The sequence below is a fragment of the Nothobranchius furzeri genome, chromosome 17 (assembly GCF_043380555.1).
Source record: "Nothobranchius furzeri strain GRZ-AD chromosome 17, NfurGRZ-RIMD1, whole genome shotgun sequence".
Classification (NCBI taxonomy): Eukaryota; Metazoa; Chordata; class Actinopteri; order Cyprinodontiformes; family Nothobranchiidae; genus Nothobranchius; species Nothobranchius furzeri.
Genome location: NC_091757.1, coordinates 51,523,667 through 51,543,708, shown reverse-complemented (window position 1 = coordinate 51,543,708; position 20,042 = coordinate 51,523,667). Strand labels below are relative to the sequence as shown.

At 42.7% G+C, this 20,042-nt stretch overlaps 1 protein-coding gene across 1 annotated transcript in view; it reads right to left on the bottom strand.

The window, feature by feature from the left end:
- ipo11 (importin 11) overlaps positions 1-20,042 on the bottom strand; it is a 215,357-nt gene that overhangs the window by 72,193 nt on the left and 123,122 nt on the right. Inside the window, exons 20-22 of the mRNA XM_015972857.3 lie at positions 16,038-16,151; positions 11,979-12,094; positions 8,258-8,334 (exon numbers count right to left, since the gene is read on the bottom strand). Of these exons, the coding sequence (XP_015828343.3) occupies positions 8,258-8,334; positions 11,979-12,094; positions 16,038-16,151 (307 nt within the window). The remainder of the gene's footprint in view (positions 1-8,257; positions 8,335-11,978; positions 12,095-16,037; positions 16,152-20,042) is intronic.

The window sequence follows — 20,042 nt, the reverse complement described above, 5'->3', positions numbered from 1 at the left end:
GAAATGATTTCAGCCGATGGCTGATTTAGAAAAAGCTGAATATATCGGTCGGCCTCTACTTTTAACCAGTAGGGCAAAGGAGCAGGAAACTGCTCTTTCTTACTTTAAAGGGAGCACTTTGGATTAATTCATTTGGTTAAAAGCACTGTCCGAAATAATGAACGGCAATATGACATGTCTCAGGATTTCTGGTAACGACTGTATTCTTTATCATTATGTGCGATTTAATCAACTAAAAAGTAACAATCATTTAACTTACCGACAGATGAGGGACGTTAAGACTGCTCACAAAAACAGAGTTATCCTTCTTTAAAAACACATCAAAAGATTAGGTTTTGTAATGCTCTCCCTAATTTGCAATAATTTAGTTTAAGCCCTTTGAAACAATCTGTTCACTTCCTCCATTTCCACCAGTTCATTAGGCATATTGCTTTCACTCGCCTAGAAGCCATTTGCAGTGACACAAGTGTTAAAATAACAGGACATAAAAATAAATGAGTACTTTAACTCGATCATTTGCTCACACTAATCGGTGTTAGTGCTACTTACTTTCCATCAGCACAAGTCAGTGCACCGCATAACAACAGAAACTGATCCTAGTTCAGAGTGTACTGACAGTGATACAGAGCATTGAGTTTGTTTAACAATGTAGCTGCAGCTAGGCTCCTGACTTACTAATCAGGGAATTTGCTGCACCCGTTTAGCAGTGATAGAACAGGGCTTGTTATCAGACAGGCCAGGCCACATACCTGGCATGCTGCAACATCCTCCCAAGCCAGAGTCTCTCAATGGTCCACATCCCTCCACTCATCTCCATCAAGCAGAAATTACAAAAACGAAAAAGAAAAAAAGAAATCGGGAATTGCTGAATGTTCAAGTAAAATGCAGCCACGCATAAGTGGCCAAAAGCTGACAAAAAGGAATAAAAGCATGAGTTTATTTCTTCTAGAAGTATTCATCATTTATCAATATATGCAAATAAATGCACAGGGATTGCATAACAAACTTGTCTTCTTCTCTTTTTTTCTCGTTGCTAAAAAGATTCACTTGAAAACCGGATGCTAATTTGTTCTGACCTGCGACCATACCTTCAAGCTATTATCTTTTATCACAGCAGCTTTGAATATTCCCTCAAAGAATAGCAGTGACAAGCTAATTACATGCAAGGCAATTATTGTGTTTTAAATGTGCTAAAGTAACCTGAAGAACATAATGTTTGTCAGAACAACATGCGAACCGAGCATGAAAAGGCAACAAAGCGTGGGAAAAAGCATTAAATGCTAACAATAAGGTGTAATTGTACAGGGTGTATTTTGTGAAAAGTGCAACTTTTCATGTGCACAACTTTTCATTTTAGTCCTATAAATCTTAGCCAATGAGCCTCTCAATTTTTACTTTGTATTCACAGCAGAAATGTCCAGCCTGCTCATATTTATCTCCACCCAAGTCCAACTTCAAATGATGCCGCAATCACGGCACCTAGGAAGTGGGGAGTCAAAACTCATTTTCGCCTTGCTATTAACTGTGAATTCTAATCAGAAGTCATATGTTCGTAATGGTGAAGCAAGTGCTCATAGGGTTGAAACACTCCAAACTCAGAGTCTTTCCAACGTATGATCACTTCCTCTGGAATGAATGTTCCCTGACTTCAAATGCTAGCTTGGGTAGTAGTTTATGAAACTCTGCAGCAGCACAATGGGAGTAAGAAAAGACAGCCAAGAGCAATAAGAAATACAGTTTATTCTAATGTCAGAGCAATGTGTAGTGTTTTGTCACCAAGTGTCTTAAGAAAAATGTGAAAATTGTTTTAACAGATTGCCAATTTAAAATAGCCTGACAGGAGGAAGGAGGAAGATTACAGAGGACTTTTGCTAACAAAATAGCTAAAAGCTAATCAGTTATTTAAATAGTGTCTATCAGGCACTCCGTTTGGTAAATGCCTAATAGGAACTCATTAATTTTATCTAAACTTGGAGAACATAGAAATTTTTTTTTTTACTTTGAAGCATCTGGTACACGTCTTAATCAGCCACCAATGCTGCTATTAAAGGGAACATTTAGAATTTTAAAGTTTGTTTTTGCAGAAGAAAGCAACCAGAATGGTCTCAGTTTGTACAAACAGGGTGGCATTATGGTGGAGTTAGTCAGACTTGGAACTTTTTGTTCTGCAGTGACATTATTGAGGCTGATATCTGGCCTGGAAGTGATCTCAAGTCTAACTACACATTAGCTAGACTCGGAAACTCACTTGCAAACTAACTCAAATGTGATTTCAACACTTTTAGGACAGGTGCATCCAAAGTGAGGCTTGTGGGCCTTTTGTGGCAATCATCGGAGTGAGGTCTTCCACTGCAAATTATGAGCGGCAGATTTTTGACCTGACCACAAGAGATGAACAGACAAACAGTTAACATGTTTATGTGAGGCAGGAGGGCAAAAGAGCGATGTTTGATGGTGGAGGGATTACAGTGTGGGAGTGTGGACAGTGTGAACACACAAGTGAATAAGTGATAAGGATCACAAGCTGTGGGTCTGTCTGGGATTCATTGATAGTCTGGATATTCCCAGTATATCTATGAGTGGTGCTCCAACATCCCTTATCGTTATTGTCCTCTCATACAACAAGGACATTAGCAGTAGCTCAGACTAGCATTAGCAGCAGCTCAGACTAGCATTAGCTCAGACTAGCATTAGCAGTAGCTCAGACTAGAATTAGCAGCAACTCAGACTAGCATTAGCAGCAGCTAAGACTATCATTAACAGCAGCTCAGACTAGCATTAGCAGCAGCTCAGACTAGAATTAGCAGCAACTCAGACTAGCATTAGCTCAGACTAGCATTAGCAGCAGCGAATACTAGCATTAACAGCAGCTGAGACTGGCATTAGCAGCAACTCAGACCAGCATTAGCTCAGACCAGCATTAGCTAAGACTAGCATTAACAGCAGCTCAGACTAGCACTAGCTCAGACTAGAATTAGCAGCAACTCAGACTAGCATTAGACTAGCATTAGCAGCAGCGAATACTAGCATTAACAGCAGCTGAGACTGGCATTAGCAGCAACTCAGACCAGCATTAGCTCAGACCAGCATTAGCTAAGACTAGCATTAACAGCAGCTCAGACTAGCACTAGCTCAGACTAAAATTAGCAACAACTCAGACTAGCATTAGCAGCAGCTAAGACTATCATTAACAGCAGCTCAGACTAGCATTAGCAGCAGCTAAGACTAGCATTAACAGCAGCTGAGACTGACATTAGCAGCAGCTCAGACTAACATTGGTAACACCTCATGGAGGTTTTATTTTATATGTTTGACTATTTTTGTGTGATTATTCACCCTGTAGAATTAATTGCATGAGTGCATGCAATTTTTTATGAATGAGTTTTTTAGCTTTTTAATGGACTTTGTGTATAAAATTGATGTGAAATAAAAACATTTCAATGTTCATTTTGCTATGAGATCGGAATCATTTATGTTCCCTATGAAAGTTTATTTTTAACCCTGTATGTTTCCTCTCCATGGAACGACAGCTGGACATTAGCCATTGGCTATCATCTGACATGTTTATAAACATGTACCCAATCCAATGAACAGAAAAAAAAACATAGGAAAGTAGGTCTGAGACAGCATAGACCTTATAGTAGGCTACATTAGCCCTTTGAGCCCGAGTGTCCCCCAACTGAGGGACAAACAAGATTAGCAGCAAAAAGCCTAGTTAAACATCCCCAGCTGCCTAAATTTAACAACAAGGTAAATGTGGTTTTGAATTCTAGGACAGCTTTGAGTAAAAGGCAGATATGTGCACACCACAAGACTAAAAACAAACAAAAAAAAAAGACTGAAAATGCATTAATATGCCATTCTTATTGATATCAGATATTTCCATCAAAACTAGTAAATTAGAGAGTATACACTCAACAGATCCTCGGTTTTCACATTATTTTATAAAGACAAATGTATGAGACCATTTTCATGTATTATTTCTACAAAAAATTTAAAGTAAAGAGATTTCAAGTTAAAGAAGTTTTTTTTTTTCCAAATTGAATTTAATTTTATTGGTATTTCCTGCCAGCAGGAGGCCTCCAGGTCAATCCAGGACAAGCTGGAGGGATTATATCTGCGGGCTGGCCAGGGAAAGACTTGGGGTCCCAGAAGAGGAACTGGTGGAGGACGATGGAGAAGACAGTTTTAGTTTCTTTGCTAGGGCTGCTGCCCCAAGGACCCAACCCCACATAATCAGCTGATAATGAGTACGAGTTAAAATTTCAGCCCCCAACTACTAACTTAGTGACTTTGGTTCATATCTCAAAAAGTTTGAACATCACTGCTTTAAGGTGAAAACTCAGCACTTAGTTCCCAAGTAAAAAAAATTATTCAGAAATGCCTCAAGCCTGAGTTTAATCACTGTACTTGAGCTTAGTGGACAATCCTACACCACCTCTGCAGCTCTTATTTCAGCCCATTTGTTTGACCTGCACATAAAGGAGACATAAAATGGATGGTTATGTCAAAATGTGTGCAGCTGTTCATTTTCATTTAATATACAAGTTTTGAGCAAACTCGTCTTTTTGGTTTTGCTGAGAAGGAGGAATGTGACAGGTAATATCCGTCTTATCAGGGAGATTATGCAAAAACTAGGAAATGGCACATTGTGTGGATGCCGGTTCATTAAACAGAGTCGCCTAAAAAATGGAGGGGGGGGGTTATACTTAAGCCTGATTTATGCTTCTCCGTCTGCGTCAGTGCGGAGACACGCAACGCCATTATCCGTCCTTGCGTAGGGCTCCGGCAGGCACGCAAGTATACGTACGGAGTCGAGCCCACTTTTTTAAACATCCATCGAACGAGACGGATTACGCAAGCTTGTGATTGGTCAGGACACCGCTGTTGTTTACAGTGCCGCCATTGCAAAGAGAGCCGAGGATAACTAGCGGCAGACATGGAGAAGCTTGAAGAATACCTCGCAAAAAAACCTCTAAAAATATGAACGTTTCATTCTGCCGTGACTGGAGGAGTGAAAAGATGCGCAGCAAGCGTTTTATTTGTGGACGGAAATGACAGGAAACGTGGGTTTAGAGGTGGGGAGCGCACGAAGAAGTGGGAGAATGAGAGACAAATATGTCCGTGTTAAAATCTCTTATATACACAAAAAACACAATATAAACACACTATCTTGGACCGATTCATGACAGGATACCACAGAACAGTGCTACGCCCTCTGTTGTCCTGGCGAGGAATTGCTTTGCAACACTCTCCAGGAGACGGAGAAGTATGAGAGCAAAACGCTTCCGTAAATCCGTGCGCGTCTGTCCCTTGCGGAGTGGACGGAGAAGCATGAACCAGGCATTAGGCGACGTGATAAAGGGTCTATTATCAACACAAGTGATCTGCAAACCAATCAAATCAAAGGGGATCTGTAATCGAAGCCAGGCGGTGAACAAGTTTCCACTTCTTCGCTCTCGTCACGTTGCCTGTAGCTGCAGATGTAGGATGCAGATCAGGTGGAATTTGTGTTTTAGCGAGAAACAGAGAGCGATGAGGTGCCAAGATGGATCCTCTCACGATTGTAATCTCACAAATCTAGCTCGAATCTGGCTACATGGCAAGGTAAGGTCATGTTCACAAGAAGAGCACGCGTATCCTGATAACTTCCCTACAGAAAGCAAACCTGCGGACAGATTTTGGCAGCGGAAACGCTCTTAGACTGACTCTGCTGGTTTAGCATGAATCCAACCTGGATTCTGTGCTTCCATCTCCGTTTGTCAAACCCTTCAGCATCTTATCAGCTCATTCATTTCTACATTCTACTGCTCACCATTCGACCTTCAAATATATCTGTTCGCTTTCTAATACGAGAGTCTGTCACCCCTTCTTCACTCCATCGTCAGAGACACTTAATCTAGTAATGTGCCGGCTGATTAGCATCCACTGAAACTTTTAAAATCAGCCTCAGTCATTTAAATACAGGCAATTGCACCTCAAGTTCCTCAGACTTCTAGAAATGCATCAATGTCGTTCGTGTTATTAGTCGACCTCTATGCTCTGCCTTCCTCGCAGGTTAATAAATAGATTAATCTTCAAAGTATTTCAGAATATTTGTTTATCATTTCGTTTCCCTCTCCTCCTGCAAAGACGCGCCGGCTGATTTTCACACGGTTTTATTCAAAAGGCCTCTTAGTTCTAATCACTTTTGACACCTTCCAGGCTCCCGCGTGTAATTTTCTGTTATTGCGTCTAAAACTTGATCTGACTAAAGGTGATGCTTTGCAGAAAATAAACAAAGATTAAGCAGTTCGGTGCTTTGTGTTGCTTGTCTCTGTTCAGCAGAAGATAAGGAGGCCGGCCTTATCTGTCCATCCACTCCCGTCCTAGCTCGGTGGATAACCTCTCCTTTTACACAACCTTTTCTTTAGGAACACTTCTTTAATTTATTTTCACCTACCGCCTCCTTACATTTCATCCAGCTCTCCGTCTTTATCCACTATAATTCCCTCCACCGCCATCACTTCCAATCCATGACCGTCGTCTTCCCTTCTTAGGTTTCCTGTGCCCGATGGATTCCCTATCCATACAGTAAGCAATCCGATGTGCCAGCTAAGTCAATGAGGCTACACGTGTGGTCATATTAATCTCACTCTCTCGTTGTGTACAGACATTAAATCAGTGCTGTCCCTCATCCCACTCAAGGCCAAACACACATACATGCACACACACACACACCAAAGCATGAGAGGTGTCCCGGTGCTCTGGGCTTGTGATAAATCATCCAGCAGGCTCAATTCAATCTGCAAGCCTTCATGGTTGCCTACGGACCAAGAGCTGCAGCTCGGATGCCTCAAGGAGCAGCAAACCGCCACAACTCTGATCTTTACAAGCTACAACAGCCTGAGGAGAACAATTAGAAGAATCACATTTGTCACAATAGATCTGATCAACTTTCTTCACTTTTTCTTTCTTAAAGGGACATTATGGAAGTTTGACAGCCAAAACATGTATAGAAATAATAAATTTCTTCTTCATACATTCTCCTGCAATGCCCTGGTCCTGTAGAATGAGCCCTGGCATTTTTACTGTGATTGCCTGTTTTTCTGTAAAATCACAGAAAAAGAGAGATGCTCGGGTCGAGCAGGCTGCTTCATGCACGTTCACGCTCAGGCATCGCCCGTAGCATTTGCTATCAGTAGCTTTAGCAGCAGAGAGAGAGGCAGTGCCACTTTGTCGCTGTTCCTAACGCATAGTGACAAAGCTAGCTACATTTCTGAGGACCCTTAGCTACTTTCTGTAGAACTTTCTTCTAGATATTTCCTGCAAATTAGCAACAAAATAGCCATTTTCACTCCGAACCGTTCTTTGAACGTTGTTTCAGCTGTCATCAAGGATATAAAAGTTACAGATACGAAGGACGTCACTGGCGCTTTAGCTCACCTAATAAGACGTCGAACTCTCGAGCAGAAGACCTGGGTTTGATTCTGGGTGTGAACATAGTTCATTTAGAGTTTATTTTTTACATTAATGGTATATTTTTTTACAGTAAGATGCTTAAATTTTTATTTGAGACTCGTCGAACGACATTGAATTCACAGATAAAAAAGATGTGGGTTCAACTTTCATTTTGGAACAATTTTTCAAGCAAGGGAAGGGAATGATCTGAGCATGCAGGAGGACTGACCCATCTTAAACCTTTGTCGGCTGTGCTGAAGAGAAAGGTACAGAACCAAATTATTTAATTAATTAGCTGCACGTTCTCCTGTCCTCTGTCCTCCGGGCCACACACACACACACACACACACACACACACACACACTCACAAGAGACTGTCTCAGCTGTTATTTGCGTTAAGGAGTGTGCACGTACAGCATGTGCTCCTCGTGCACGAGCCTACTATTGAAGCTGCCGTTACGCTTTTGGCCTGAGGGGGCAATCGCGAGCATAAAAATTCAAAACTCTGTAAAGTCCCTCTAAATTGTGCAACTTTAACTTACTAATCTTTATTGTAACATTTCCTAACGCGGAACGTCTGTTTGAACTGCAAGTTTCTAGAAAAGCAAAGCCTTTTAAATACAGAAGTTCATATTCCGACTTTAAATTATTCAAATAATTAAAAAATGTCTTTAAAGTTGCATCATTTCTGACATTACTGTGATTTCCTATTATTTCTCTGTTAATTTAATTTATATGTTAATGCATAAAACTCAAAAGGGAAAAAAAATCCAAATTGAACAAGAAATAAATAATAAAAATTCAAATGAGAGCTTACCAAGCAAAGCTGACATGTTCTGGAAAATTCTGAGCAGCTCTGGGGTGATGGCTGGGCTGTTCTCCAAAGTCACCAACCTACACAATAAGAGGACGGGAATGAGGAGAGCAGGCAGCGGGGAAAGTAGAGAGACGAGAGGAAGAAATGGGAGAGGTTGCCAGAAAAGAGTGCAGAAGGCAGAGATTAGAGGTGGCAAAGGAGAATAGGGCGAGATATAAAACAGAACAAATTACAGAGACAGAGAGAAGGAGAACATAGGAATCACAGAGGTGAAAAAACGTAATACATGGAGAAGGAGGTGTTGGAATAGGGATGGAGGAGAGAAAAACAAGTTAGTGTTCTGGTCAGAGAAATCTGATGGGAAAAGGTGTGAAAGTGCTAAAAAATCTGATATGCTGGTGACAAAACTAAGAAATGACATAGTGTCTTACAAAATGAAAAGAAATAAAATAAAATTGTAGGACACTGAGATCAGGAGAATAAAACATGCAGATTATTATACAATCTACATGATAAGCAAGTTTTTATAGCCACTTTAAAAAGGCACCGTGGCGGAAAACAGGGTAACGCCGGGGACACACCGGCCGCCGGAGCGCTGCGAAGCGCCGTGAGGCGAAGCGCTCACGAAACTCGGTCGCTGCTCGCTGCTTCTCAGTTCAGACCAGACGCTTGTTTCTCCGCTCCGGTCGAGGCGCGCCTCGTAGTTTTTCTTTTAACCACTTGGTGTCCTCCATTTCCTCTCCGCCTTTACTCTGCTCTTTTCCTCTACACCCCCCTCCCCCTTGCTGTTTGTGTGTGTGTGAACCTATGGCGTGAACCAGTTGTTAATAGCTGGCCTATGACTTTCTGCCTCTCTGTCCTGTTTGCTCCGGTTGAAAAACACCCAAAACCACACCCCCTTCACGTGGTCACCCACACCCACACACACACACACACACACACACACACACACACACACACAAGTTCGCTCTGTGAGTGTGTGTGTGTGTTCGTGTGGTTTTTATGCAGTGTTTGTTTACGAACACATTTGACAATCGCGGAATTGTATTTTGAAATCTTTTAATTTGTTAAATTTACCAGCCAGCCTCTTATGTCTAGGTTTGACTTCCTGCCAGAATTGATGCGGTCCACTCGCGACAAAAATAGAGCAGACGCCGAAACGATCGCTGCACGGCGCAGGCTGAAGCGTGCTGGCGCGTGGCGCTTCGCAACGCTTTGGCGGCCCATGTGGTCTATAGAATAGGATAACAAGGGCGCCGAATGAAAGCGGTCCCCGTTTTGCGGCGCTTCGGCGGCCGGTGTGTCCCCGGCGTAGCACTGCCGCCACGATGTGTCTTTTAACATGATGTGGTGGCGTGGCGAGGTGATGTAATCAGTATCAGCTGATGTGTGAAACTGGAGTGATGCAGAGATCCGGAAGCTGAAAAACAGACCACCAGACAGTTCCCGAAAACTGAGAAGGACAGTCACTTTTGGGAGTGGTTGTGAAAAATCGTAAGGGGCGTGGCTTCAATCGAGATAAAAAAACAAGCATCCTAGCTAACAGGATGTCTGTGACGGCATGTCGTCAGCACAGACTCAACCACCTTACACCACCATTGTGTAATCTTTAGTGAAAAACACACAATCACACTACATTACCGCCACACGCTGACCACTTATGAATGGCCAAAGGCTCCCTGATGTCGCCGCAGCTTTGCCTCAGCATTGTTTTTTGAAACAGGCTTATTTTTCATCTTGAGAATATTTTTTGGTTTAAAGTTTAGGAATACCTAAGTGTATTAAAGGTGAGGTGTATTAAAAGTGTTTTAAACTCCGGGTCGGGAGAGAGGTCCTACCTCAAGTGGAGGAGTTTAAGTATCTCGGGGTCTTGTTCACGAGTGAGGGTAGGAGGGATCGGGAGATCGACAGGCGGATTGGTTCGGCGTCTGCAGTGATGCGGACGCTGAGCCGATCTGTCGTGGTGAAGAGGGAGCTGAGCCAGAAAGCCAGGCTCTCAATTTACCGGTCGATCTACGTCCCAATCCTCACCTATGGTCATGAGCTTTGGGTAATGACCGAAAGAACGAGATCGCGGATACAAGCGGCCAAAATGAGTTTCCTCCGTAGGGTGGCCGGGCTCAGCCTTAGAGATAGGGTGAGGAGCTCGGACATTTGGGAGGGACTCGGAGTAGAACCGCTGCTCCTCCGGATCGAAAGGAGTCAGTTGAGGTGGTTTGGGCATCTGGTCAGGATGCCTCCTGGACGCCTCCCTGGGGAGGTGTTTCGGGCATGTCCTGCCGGCAGGAAGCCCCCGGGTCGACCCAGGACACGTTGGAGAGGTTACATCTCCAATCTGGTCCGGGAACGCCTTGGGGTCCTGCCGGAGGAGCTGGTGGAGGTGGCCGGGGAGAGGACGGTCTGGAGCTCCCTAGTTGGGATGCTGCCCCCGCGACCCGGACCCGGATAAGCGGAGGAAGACGACGACGCCAGAGTAAAAACTCACAATGACCAATTATAATAAAAAATAATTATTTAAAAAAAATTGTTTGTGTCCCACACCTTTAAACTAATGACAAAACGGATTAAATCGAGTTTAATGTACGATGTGTGTTTCTAAAGTGAGATAGTTAGCTACAGTTGGTTTGTGGAGCAATTTGAGATAAAATCACCAGAAATGGTAAATGGCCTGTATTTGATATAGCGCCTTCTAGAGTCCTGGAACCCCCCAAGGCGCTTTACAACACAATCATTCACTCATTCACACACACACTCACACACTGGTGGTGATGAGCTACGATGTAGCCACAGCTGCCCTGGGGTGCACTGACAGAGGCGAGGCTGCCAAGCACTGGCGCCACCGGTCCCTCCGACCACCACCAGCAGGCAACGTGGGTTAAGTGTCTTGCCCAAGGACACAACGACAGCGACAGACTGAGCGGGGCTCGAACCTGCAACCTTCCGATTACGGGGCGAGCACTTAACTCCTGTGCCACCGTCGCCCCAACGGTGGCACAGGAGTCGCCCCAACCCCCCAAGATACGAAAGATAGAAACCCCTCAAGATACGAAATGAACATGAAAGATAATGAAAAGGACATAAAGTTAGACAAAAAAAGTCCACAGAAAGATAAAAGCAGGAAAGAATGGCAGTGACTCAGTAAACAAGGCGAATGCATTGTCAGGAAGGATAAAAGATGGGCCAGAGACGAAGGACTGGCTTAGCTCCAGAATGAAAGGAACCTTTAGATGCACCAAACATCTGGTCATCATTCTCAAAAGGGAACATATTCTTTTCAGCTAAACTTTCTGGTGACTTATCCTCCCAAAAAAAAAAAAAAATTGATTAAGGCAAGATTAGGGGCCACATAAATAATCAACAAATTAGTTGCCCACCAGGAGTTTCTGCCCGTGGAAAGCCAATTTAAACTAGATCTAACGGTGAGCTCATTAACCACCACTTATCTGCAAAATGTTTGCATCTGGCTTCTAAATATGGAGTCGAGATGAGTCAGGAAATGAGGCTGATATAACAGACAGGGGACTCACAGGCAAATGGCACAACGTAGAGAAGAGGGAGAGTAACAGAGGAAGACAGCAATAGACACAGTATTCATGTGTAGGCGTGAAAGTGAGGGATAAAATGAGATTGCTAAGTGCTTTATAAATTTCTGCCTCGGGGGGGCTTCTTTTTTTTCCCTTGCAACTCTTTAATGTTCCGTGTTCTGCATGTTTATCCATACCACAGCTCCAGTCCATCCTCTAGCAAATAGATGTGTGGTGGCTGGGTAACATCGGTGCTCAGTTGGATGACAGGAAGAAGGAAAGGGTAAAGGTTCTTGCTCTCTGCCCCAAGGCCCTGACAGAAGAAAAAGATGCAAGAAACTCAATGCCAATAAATGCCAACATGACAGGAAATGCAGACAGAAAGCTTGAAAACTTAAGTACTTTTTGTGCTCCAGTCTAATTAAAGTGCACTGGAGATGACCGGAGCAGCACAATGCAAAGGGATGGATCTATAAAAGTTCAATGTACAACAGCTCTGACATATTGGTTCCCAGTATCTGTCATCGTATTGCTAGAAGTAAGAAATAGTGCCTTTTTGTATCAAAGGTCATTCACTTTGCTGCAAAATACATGCTATGCTCTAGGCAGAAATGGGTATTTGGAGATTATTGTATGTTAATTTAATGACCCCCTTTTAAAATCCTCCCCTTTATAACAGTTTGAGTCCATTAAGTTCAATTATTTGAGAAAAAAAAAAACACTGCAGCAAAACTGCAGGAACTGAGTCACAGATCATTTGTTGGTCATTTGGATTTTAATGACATTTAAGATAAGTGGCTGAGTAGGGAATGACAAAAATCGTCCTCTGAGAAACGGTTTCTGGTAGGTTTTAAATCTAAATGTGCCAATAATTTTAAAAAAAATAGACAAATCTTGAATTTATGGTGCACACAAAAACAATTTTTTTTGCACAAACATGAACTCAGGCTGATGGAGTTACCACCAACATAGCCCTGCTTATGAATTATGTCCCTTTTCCCGCTGGAACGTCATTTCCATAGTTTTCACATTTAAACCCAGTGGGCGGTTTCCGCCATATTGGCCGCGTCACAGATCTCGTCACTCCTGGAAAATGCAAAAACGGAGCTTAGAGTGGGAATGTGAGGTTGGGGGTGGGTGACTGACACCCATCAAACTCTGAGCCAATGTAGCTATGAGCAAACTGAGCTAACCCAAGCTAACAGAGGTTGAAGGGTACTTTTAGGTAGACAGCAGTTGAGCAAATCTCTGCTTTCTAGGCTGTAACACTTAAAGAGCAAGTCACCCCCTACCAGATTCTTAATCAACTCCCACTTCCTGTTTGAAAAAATGCAACAAATGCTGTTGCCTAGCAGACCGAGAGGGCGGGGCCACTAACAAATACACACACTCACGACATTGTGACATCATAATGTACCATCTAACATCATAGTGTACCTCTAAGCCAATAGCGATGGCAGATTTAAATTCTAATGCAGTGCTGAGTTTTTGCCTGACGACGGTGCATCGCTGACAGTTTAGGCAGATTATTTAAATTTTTACTAAGACTAACTAAAGTGCCAAATTATTGACTGAACCTGTCTACAGAGCAATTAGACACTCATTTATATAGTTTATCAACAAAAAAAAGTTGATTTGAGGGCGACTTGCTCTTTAAGGTCAGGGCGAGGCTGAGACCTTCCCTGGAGCAAGCAGGGGGGCAAGTATCGCTAGTACTGACGTCTCTCCAGACACATATCAATCAAAATCCTTAATTAGGGGTGTGTCGGATAATAAAACGAGACAATGCTAAACACCAATTGCTGTTTTCAAAGTTTGAGTCCCCACTAGTTGCCACACACTGGTGTGTGTGACATTTGTTCTCCGCATTTGACCCATCCCCTGGGGGAGCAGCGAGCTGCCGCAGTGGCTGCCCTCGGGAACCATTTGGTGATTTAACCCCCCCCAATCTAACCCTTTTTAAAGTTGAGTGTCAAGTGAGGTGGCATTGGGTGCCATTTTTAAAGTCTTTGGTATGACCTGACCAGAATTTTAACACCGATTTCCTAGTCTCAGAGCAGATACTTGTACTTCTAGGCCACTGGGAAGTCTGGACCTCCCTGCTTAGGCTACTGCCCCCGCGACCTGACCCCGGACAAGCGGCCGAAAATGTAGGGACTGACGGACGGACTGACACACATACAGGTCCTTCCAAAAAAATTAGCATATTGTGATAAAGTTCATTATCTTCTGTGATGTACTGATAAACATTAGACTTTCATATTTATTAGATTCAGTACACACAACTGAAGTAGTTCAAGCCTTTTATTGTTTCTAATATTGATGATTTTGGCATACAGCTCATGGAAACCCAAAATTCCTCAAAAAATTAGCACAAAATTAGTACAAAAAAAGCCAACCTTCAAATAATTATGTTCAGTTATGCACTCAGTACTTGGTCGGGAATCATTTTGCAGAAATGACTGCTTCAATGCGGCGTGGCATGGAGGAAATCAGCCTGTGGCACTGCTGAGGTGTTATGGAGGCCCAGGATGCTTCGATAGCGGCCTTAAGCTCATCCAGAGTGTTGGGTCTTGCGTCTCTCAACTTTCTCTTCACAGTATCCCACAGATTCTCTACGGGGTTCAGGTCAGGAGAGTTGGCAGGCCAGTTGAGCACAGTAATACCATGGTCAGTAAACCATTTACCTGTGGTTTTGGCACTTTGAGCAGGTGCCAGGTCGTGCTGAAAATTGAAATCTTCATCTCCATAAAGCTATTCAGCAGATGGAAGCATGAAGTGCTCCAAATCTCCTGATAGCTAGCTGCATTGACCCTGCCCTTGATAAAACACAGTGGACCAACACCAGCAGCTGACATGGCACCCCAGACCATCACTGACTGTGGGTACTTGACACTGGACTTCAGGCATTTTGGCATTTTCCTCTGCCCAGCCTTCCTCCAGACTCTGGCACTTTTATTACCGAATGACATGCAAAATTTGCTTTCATCTGAAAAAATTACTTTGGACCACTGAGCAACAGTCCAGTGCTGCTTCTCTGTAGCCCAGGTCAGGTTCTTCTGCCGCTGTTTCTGGTTCAAAAGTGGCTTGACCTGGGGAATGCGGCACCTGTGGCCCATTTCCTGCACACGCCTGTACACGGTGGCTCTGGATGTTTCTACTCCAGACTCAGTCCACTGCTTCCGCAGGTCCCCCAAGGCCTGGAATCGGTCCTTCTCCACAATCTTCCTCAGGGTCAGGTCACCTCTTCTCGTTGTGCAGCGTTCTCTGCCACACTTTTTCCTTCCCACTGAGGTGCCTTGATACAGCACTCTGGGAACAGCCTATTCGTTCAGAAATTTCTTTCTGTTTCTTATCCTCTTGCTTGAGGGTGTCAATGATGGCCTTCTGGACAGCAGTCAGGTCTGCAGTCTTACCCATGATTGCAGTTTTGAGTAATGAACCAGGCTGGGAGTTTTTAAAAGCTTCAGGAATCTTTTGCAGGTGTTTAGAGTTAATTAGTTGATTCAGATGATTAGGTTAATAGCTCGTTTAGAGAACCTTTTGCTAATTTTTTCAGATAGGAATTTTGGGGTTTCATGAGCTGTACGCCAAAATCATCAATATTAGAAACAATAAAAGGCTTGAACTACTTCAGTTGTGTGTAATGAATCTAATATATATATATGAAAGTCTAATGTTTATCAGTACATTACAGAAAATAATGAACTTTATCACATTATGCTAATTTTTGAGAAGGACGTGTATATATATATATGTGTGTGTGTGTGTGTGTGTGTGTGTGTGTGTGTGTGTGTGTGTGTGTGTGTGTGTGTGTGTGTGTGTGTGAGCATGCCCGCAAAATTCTGCATTATAAGCTCTGTGTTGAACCAGGCTGTAAATACGAATACATAGCACTCAAGTCGTTGTCGTTTGTGTAAATGATCAAGACAGAGACAAACTATATAATCTGTATGCTGTAACAAAATCAAATTAGTATAAGGCGGCACACTTGATTAATCTGAGTCCCATCAACTGTGCGCCCCAATGCTTCTCATTTAGTTTGCCAGATGTGTTCTTGTATTATTCTCTCTATGGGAGCTTGTCATTATCACTCAGCATTTCATCTGCCACTATCAAGTGATGCAGCCGCAGCAACAAAGGGGTCCAAATTATACCGAAAGCTGAGGCTGGCTGTGTCAATCTTCAGTGCTTTTGTCTGCAGCTATGAATATATTTTTAATAAAACATGAGTGATACTCATAAAAGTACTTTACCTGAACAAGGTGGATGAGTGTAGTAAGTATGGCACATCGAAGCATGTTGTGTTCTTCCGACTGCTTCCAGAGCAAGGGCAGGTATTGAACCAGACAGCCTGCGTAAGGCCGGATCTGAAGGAGAGAAACGAAGAGAAAGGAGAAACATTAGGAACTTATCACTAGAAAATTCAATCCAACATCCCCCCAGGCAGGCTGAATCTTTCAGAAAGGAGATGGTGAAAGGTTCACCGCTTTCTGAAAGCTTGCATAATTACCGCTAAGCTGTGATTATTAGATCATATGTGATACGCAATATCTTAGAAATACTGAAAATCCAAAGAAATCTTTCTATGCATTATGCAACAAAATGGGATCAATGTCAACACTGACTGGCCCACAGGCAGCAGCACGATTATGAGGGGAAAAAAGGTAGAAAACTGACACTGAACATTATTTTGTTTCCGTGTCTACAAATGTGACTTATACCTCTGCTGCATCCCTGGAGAAAAGTAACAGCTTGACACTTTTTTCTGTGACGAATTAGATTAACTCTAAATTGAAGGAATGAATTATATCACACTTAGGAAAAAAGACCTGCACACTTCTGTAGGCACAGTCACTAGAGGTGCCAGAAAAATATCGATTCACCTCTGAATCAAGATTCTCATTTAGAAAGATTCTGAATCGATTGTTGTTAATAAATGTTACTGGCTTGTGAGAATATATGCTGAAGACATGCTATGTTTCACATATACTGACACATATTCTCTTTTCTTTTTCCTACTTCATCAGACCACACACACACACACACACACACACACACACACACACACACACACACACACACACACACACTCTCTAGTCTACACTCCAGTCGACAGTCTGTTACTAAGAGTATCACTTGTGAATCGATTTGAATCAAGAATCAATTTAAATCTAGAAAAGATTCTAAATCAAATCTTAACCCCGAGAATCTGAATCGAATAGAATCGGGATTCACATCCCTAATAATTACCAAACTTTTTTATTTCAGCTAATCAAACCCGATAAACATTAGACAGCAGCTCAGATTTACAGTGAAAGGCTTACAGGGGTCTACCGACCTGCCTGTAGCGTAAATGTGCCAAGCAGCCAATGGATTTACATGCAGGAAGGGAAAATGAAATTACTGCATTAGTGCGACTAAATTCAGACTCATGAAATACAACCTAGGTCCATCTGAAGTCAAACCAAACAGGCCTGCTCCTAATCCGAGCTAAGGCACCCAGATCATGCTACTTTTTATTTTTTATTTATTTATTTTCCCCGGAACTGCGCTGCTCTGGGCGGCTGCATGTTGGAGTAGCTCTGTCGACTATATGTAAGTTTTGCCTTTTCTTGGGCATTTTTTCTTCTAGTTTCTCAAGAAAAACTGTATTTATTTGGACACTTTACTTTTCTGTTTCTGGTGCTGTGAAGCTTGGAGGATTGTTACTGCTATTTTTTTTGTTGCTTTTTTCACTTTTTGAGCATTTGTTATGATGCGTAACCATGGCAACAAGCTGGTTTACAATCGGGAGCAGCTGATCAACATTGGAAAGACTGAAATAATACCTCAACTGAAGCCACAAATCCCAAATGAGCTAAAGCGCAAGAAGCGTGGGTGCACAACGGGAGCAAAACGGAGATGGAGAAAGAGGAAATTCAAACCATCTCTTCCATCGATCATAACGGGCAATGTGAGATCACTGGCCAACAAGATGGATGAACTCGAAGCCCTTTCAAGGACTCAGCCAGAGTTTCAGCAGTTTCGGAACCGCTGGAGGAGATAATGCAAAGAAGGATTCTCCAGAGAATCAAGAAAATGATGGACAACCCTGAGCATTCTCTTCACAAGACTGTCCGACAACGGAAGAGTGTCTTCAGTCAGAGGCTTCTTCAGTTTGGCTGCAACGCTGACCGCTACTGGAGATCCTTCCTGCCAACAGCCATTGTAATATACAACAACTCTTTGATGACTTGATTATTATTATTCTGAGCTACTACAGCAATCAATTTCCCTCTGGGATTAATAAAGTATTTTTGAATTGAATTTGAATAAAAAACACATTTCTCTTTAAAAACAACTTGACAGCTTATCCAAGCTATGATCAACCTGGGCACTCCCCTTCCTGGAAGTGGCGAGACTGCAGATGCAATCTATTTCTCATGTGCAACACCATCAAACAGCACATTTTACATACCAAATGTTCTGTGCCACGACGTTGTCATCCATTCTTTCGGCCATTGTGAATATCCTGCTTTTATTTTGTTTACTTAGCTCCTGCCAACGTGTGCTTACGGTTTGTGTGTCACTTTAGGCTAAGCAGAAGAATGCCAACACAAAATGACGCATGATGCCACCTACCATAGCGAAGTCAAACGATAGCCTAACAGATGTGGAAACAAGTATAAAAGGCTCCCATTCTGGTATTAGCCTGATTATTGCCATAACTCAATTTAGATGCAACTGCACTGAGTGAAAAAATTCTGCTCTTTTCATAATGCACCAACTTGTCTTGTATTCCAAGTTATATTCCAAAATGGTATTTTCCTACGGAAGATAATTTGACTTACACACTGAAGTCTGAATTAGCTCCTCCAGGGCAGTTAGACAACAACATTGGTGCAAAAATTATGTCTTGGGTGGAAATATTTCTTTTCTGTTGCATGTTACAGATCACCTCGGGTGATCATGTTTCCTTCTCCTGTCCTACAAGTCTACCTCTGATATTCCATGCATGCTATTTTTCCCCTCAATGCATCCATTAATCTCTTTGCCAGGCAGCTTAATCTTCAGCACCCGTCTCTCACATAGAGACTATCTACACTCAGCACATGTTCAAACCTACTCAGTCTTCACCTGTTTTGTACCGGAAAGAAACAGCCAGAGTAGTTTTACTCATCGGTCTTCTGGTTTATTCTGCATTATTTCTGCACAAACCTCAAGTGGCTTCAAAAATTCCATCTTTCAGTTCTTTTTAAAACACAGAAAAGGTTTATTTACCTGCAACGTTTAGTTTGCGGCTGCAAACATAATCAGGCTGACGCCGATGGTGGCGTCATTTCCTTCGTTTATCAGTGGGCAGCAGAGGACGTTGTCGCCCTCTGCTGCCCGACCTCCCCTCTCCGATGATGCAATCCCATGCGCGATCCAATGAGTAAACTCCATCGTCCCTGTTCATGGTCCCACATCCACGTCTCCTTATCTTGATAGCTTCTTTTCTCCATCTTTTGTATTTCTGTTGTTCGGTGTTTATGATCCTTGTGTTGTCCCAGTCCATTATGTGGTCTTCTCTTGTGCAGTGATCTGTTACGGCTGACTTCTTTATTGTGCTTTCTGCTTCTTCTTTTGCTGCTCTTGTGTGTTTTTGACTTCCTCTTTCTCGCACTCTTTGGCGTCCGGTTTCTCCTATGTATGTTTTATTGCAAAGTTTGCATGGGATTTCGTAAACGACTCCACATTTAAGTCCAGCTGGTCTCTTGTCTTTCGGGTGTACTAGTCTGTTTCTAACTGTTGTGTATGGTTTTGTTGGTGTGTTTCCGGAAGTGGGCTGCTCTGGGTGGCTGCATGTTGGAGTAGCTCTGTTGACTATATGTAAGCTTTGCCTTTTTTGGGACATTTTTCTTCTAGTTTCTCAAGACAAACGGTATATTTTTGACATTTAACTTTTCTGTTTCTGGTGCTGGTAAGCTTAGAGGATTTTTACTGCTATTTTTTCACTTTTTTCACTTTTTGAGCATTTGTTATGATGCGTAACCATGGTAACAATCTGGTTGACAATCGGGAGCAGCTGATTAACATAGGAAAGGTTGAAATAATACCTCAACTTAAGTCACAAATACCAAATGAGCTAAAACGCAAGAAGCGTGGGTGCAGAGCGGGAGCAAAACTGACACAGAGAAAGAGGAAATTCAAACCATCTCTTCCATTGATCATGATGGGCAATGATAAATCAGGTGCTGGTCAGTATCAGAAGCAGGGACCTGAAAAGGCTCAACAGC